Genomic DNA, 4,247 nt, shown 5'->3' on the forward strand with positions numbered 1-4,247 from the left:
CCAGCAGGCAACACCTCACAAAACTTATACTCGTGCGCGCACAGGAAATGGTTGCGGTATAGATAAATGTTGGTTGACAGCGCGATTTATTGTCACACTTACCGCAGCGACCATTGTTATGCAGAGCAGCTGGTGGAGGAGAGACAACTTTTTCGCATTGCGTATACGCAACAATCGAAACGCATTTGCATTGACGTCACGTTGCAAGCAGCTGCGGATGTGTGCGCGGTGGGCAACTAAAGCCACAGCAGCGGGAGAGTTTGTTCCGAACTGGCAAGGACATGCAGCTGCTTCCACCTTGATTTCTTCACTCATTCTGTGTGTGTGTGTCTATTGTGGTGTGGGAGAATGTTTGCTGAATCGTTTTATTGGCCAGTAGCTGTGGAATATTTATAAGCTGCTTGCTGGCAGTCATAACCGAAAGAGAGAGAGAGACTGAGAGAGAGAGGGACACAATTAGGCTAGCAATCTGCCACGCGGACAGCTTCTACTTGTCGTTCTCTCTGTAACTATTTTTCAACAGGTAAAGCCAGGCAGCCCCTAAGCCAGGCTTCTCTCCCCACTGCTTTCCCGTTTGTGTGAGTGTTTTGGCTTCGCATGTCAAAGTCCAACGGCTGGAGCCGAAGATAAAGATTAAATTGAAATTCCAATCGGGTTCCAAGCACTCGCCATTCACTCTGGATGTGGCTGCTCCATTGGCTTTTTTGTGTTGCTGTTGTTGTTTATTGAAACAACGAAGCAACAATAAATTTTGCAACGCATACTTCAAATGTCAAATGCGGCAGCGATAAAAATTTCTTTATTGTACAAAACACACACAAGCGGAGCCAGCAGGCATGGCCAAGAACAGGAATTGCATTCCCTTTTGGCCAGACCCAGACCCAGACCCAGACCCAGTCCGGACTCCAACTCGGACGTGAACTTTTGCTGCTTGGATTTGACAGTTTTTGCAATTTATATTTATTTCAAGGGCCGCACAAAACATACCGCATACGCATAAGTAATAGTACATACCCTACGCTCGGCCTGGGGTCTGCATAAATTAAGATAATCGCGTTTAGTTCGCTTCTGGCTGTGCCCTGTTCTGCTGTCAGATACTTGGCTGCATAATTTATGGCCACCGGGAAAGCCTTTCAACTACATAACTCGAAAAGCTTTAAGTCCGTTTAATTGAAGCTCCAGCCAGCCAACAGTCAACTAACTATCCAGCAGCGTTGCTGTCACATCAAAGTCGCCTGCTATCAATGAGAGTGTTGTGTTAATGGCCAGGCGCCCCGTGGCCAGCGAACGGCTGGTCCTTAACCGGTGACCGGAAACGATATCTAGAATGCCGCCATTAATGTTCTGATGAGCTGCAGACACAATGCGATCATTTGACGAAACTTTGGACACTTATTAGCCCCCACAAGAGCCAAGATTATTTGCATAAGTATGTGGCAGAGGCCAGTCGAGGCCAGAGAGTCCATTGGGGCACGTGCGTCTCATATTAAGGCGCACAGACATTGTACACTCCCGCCCTTAGACCTTAGCCAAAACACTTCTGGCCTTGTTGGTCAGTCTGGCTTGGTCTGGTTATTATTTTAATGGCCATTCAAAGCTGCTGCGGACTGTGGCTGTGCCCGTGTATTGCTGTTGTTATTGGCAATGACCAGGCCATGATTTTAATGCCAATTTAATATAATTTTTATGCCTAGACATTGGTCCGGCTCTAAATACGTGCCAAAGCGAGCCAAATCGAATTGAATCGCATCGAAATTGCTGCAATGATTTGACATATTTGACTCGTAAGCCCAACGAAAATGAAAATGCTTTCACATTCCTTCCCCGTGCCCTCCCTTAGCCATTACACGGAAATCGATTGATGCATAGAAATTTCGGAAGAGAGTAGAGAAAAGGCAGACAGACACTGCTTACTTTTTATTTGTAATTAATTCAGAAATTCCTGTTAAGCAGCAAGGAGCTACATATATATGTGTGTCCCTTTTTGTGCCCGTTTTTGGTAAACCTAATTAAATGCAGCAGAAAACAGTGGTAACATTGGACTACCCCGAGAGAAGCCGAATGCAAATTGACAAACTTTTCCAGAAACTTTACAAGTGGCAACGAACGGACCGTGGCACACCGGCAGGGGCGGCAGGAGCGGCAGCGGAGAGGAAATATGTGAAAAGCGACATTTTTTAATTAAAATTATTTCACATAAGGGAGATGTGCTGCTGCTGCTGCTGCTGCTGCTACTGCTGTAAGCTCTTACTGTAATTAGTGGAGCTTCTATTCAGCAAACGAGGATCCGACTCCATCATAGGTTCGAGCAGTGGAACCAGAAACTTTTCCACTTAGGCTGTAAGTATCTGCTCGTCTTTGCCATCCACCAGTCGCTCATAGCCATTGTACACCACGCACATCATGCCAGACATCAAAGCTGCAATGTACACACAATCTCACATATGTACAAATGTGGCTCTGACTCTGACTCACCTACGGCAGCCAATGAAGAGGCCGTAACTATGATCGATGTTAGCACATCGAATCCGTAGAACATCCAGAAAGCCTCAAACATGTTGTAGAGAATGCCGGTGACAAACATCAGCGAACAGATCAACCAGACCATCATGATCTTTGACTTGTTCAGCTCCCGCTTTTTCACTAGTCCAAAGATGAGCAATGCCGAGGCCGTCAGCTCCAGTGCTCGCACAATGCCGAGTAATTTGGTCTGAACTGAAATGGGGAAGGTTCTACGAACGGTAAATGGGTAGCGTCAGAGATTACGTTTGTCAACACCTACGGGAATAGGGAATTGCCATTGTCGCCGAGGACACAATTACCCCCATCAGACCGATGGTAAATTGTAAAAGACGCGAATTGAATATGGCTCTCATTTCAATTGCGGGTAGCGATCGCCTCGAAAGTTCACTATGGACTGACTCTTGCCGGCGGTTATTTGTGTCCTAATCTAATCAGTTTACCAGATAAGCGTCAATGTTGTACACTCCAAGAAATATTTACTGATACGTTCAAAAATACACTTCAATTTCAATAAATTTACATTAAAGCTTAGAAACATTTATTAATAGCAACATGTATGCTTGGCAACATTTGATCGTAACATTTGTTTTGAGCAACATTTGATGCGCTTAGCAACATTTATGTTTATTATTCGAATTTGTGTTTAGGTGTAGGTGTACTTGAGTAAGTACACACATTTTTATCTGTGATCCGATAAGGTCGTGGACGCACTCATTGTTAGTCAGTCCAAAAGCTTTTATAATCGAACATGAACTGCCGAATCAATATTCATACTGTAGATTGGTCTATTGAAAAGAACGAGAAGAACGGAAAATGTCTTGGTGAAAAATAATCATAGTTTGATCCCAGACTGAGACATTGCCACTCTAAGCTACCCAGACTGTCAACTTCTCTTTAGTTCATATCTAAGTAAAAGGTATAAGCAAAACTAAAAGAAACAAAGGGGAAACCCAATAATAAAACCTGTGCACTCTCAATCGGTTGGGGCAACATTAAATAACTTATACAAAAGGCTCTGGCAACCTCAAGCCACTGGCAACTTGCCTCATATGTCAATTCATTTGACACCAATTGGGTGGGTGGGTGTGAGATGCCGGCTACAAAAACCTATGAAAAGTTCATCAAACAAAATGAATGCATAACTAATTGAGTCACACACTCACTAACTGTGCCCTGCCCTGTGCATTCATGTTTATCTGATGGATGAACTTTTCGACACTTTGTGCATTAGAAACTTTTACCAGTTCGCACTTTAGTGGCATTCATTTTGGAAATGTACCTTAACCAGTTCGGGCACTAAGTACATAAGTTTCTGGGCTACAAGTCCAGGACCAATAAAGGTGCTGCTTGCGGATGGATATTCTTGGTTTAAAAGTTTTGCCAACTTGGGGTTTTAATTAAAATTTGTTTCCAGCCGCAGCTGGACGGGCGGCCAGACAGACACCAGAAATGCATCAAATAATTCATAATAAATAAGAAATTTATTTCGAGCATTGAGTGGATAATTTATGAATGTTTTTGTAATTAACAGCTGTGTGAAATTTATCATAAAATTCCCATCTAATTGCATTTTTATGGCATCAAGTTGTTCCTTATACACATTGCCTTCATAAATAAGCGAAACACTTGACAGGTGGCTGAGTAATTTGGTAACTTTCGCTCTTGCCATCTTCCCCATTTGGCAGGGCATTTCCCCGTCGTTATGGGGAGCACCTCTGCTGATT

The 4,247-nt window shown here is 43.6% G+C and overlaps 1 protein-coding gene across 3 annotated transcripts; it reads right to left on the minus strand.

Annotated features, from left to right (window-relative positions):
• Positions 1–1,900: 1,900 nt before the first annotated feature.
• LOC117592271 lies at positions 1,901–2,906 on the minus strand. 3 transcript variants are annotated; one of them, XR_004574513.1, is made up of 4 exons: positions 2,783–2,906; positions 2,476–2,715; positions 2,252–2,419; positions 1,913–2,134 (listed from the first exon to the last, which is right to left on the minus strand). XR_004574513.1 is itself a non-coding variant. In XM_034285932.1 (3 exons), the coding sequence occupies exons 2-3, from the start codon at positions 2,609–2,611 to the stop codon at positions 2,334–2,336; spliced, it is 222 nt and encodes a 73-aa protein (XP_034141823.1). In that variant the 5' UTR covers positions 2,612–2,732; positions 2,783–2,906; the 3' UTR covers positions 1,901–2,333. The 3 variants fall into 3 exon arrangements, 2 of the variants coding, with proteins under 2 accessions (XP_034141823.1, XP_034141822.1); XM_034285932.1 differs by having other exon boundaries at positions 1,901–2,419; positions 2,476–2,732; XM_034285931.1 differs by having other exon boundaries at positions 1,911–2,419.
• Positions 2,907–4,247: the final 1,341 nt, after the last annotated feature.

Source organism: Drosophila guanche, unplaced genomic scaffold, assembly GCF_900245975.1.
Source record: "Drosophila guanche unplaced genomic scaffold, DGUA_6, whole genome shotgun sequence".
In the NCBI taxonomy this organism is placed as follows: Eukaryota; Metazoa; Arthropoda; class Insecta; order Diptera; family Drosophilidae; genus Drosophila; species Drosophila guanche.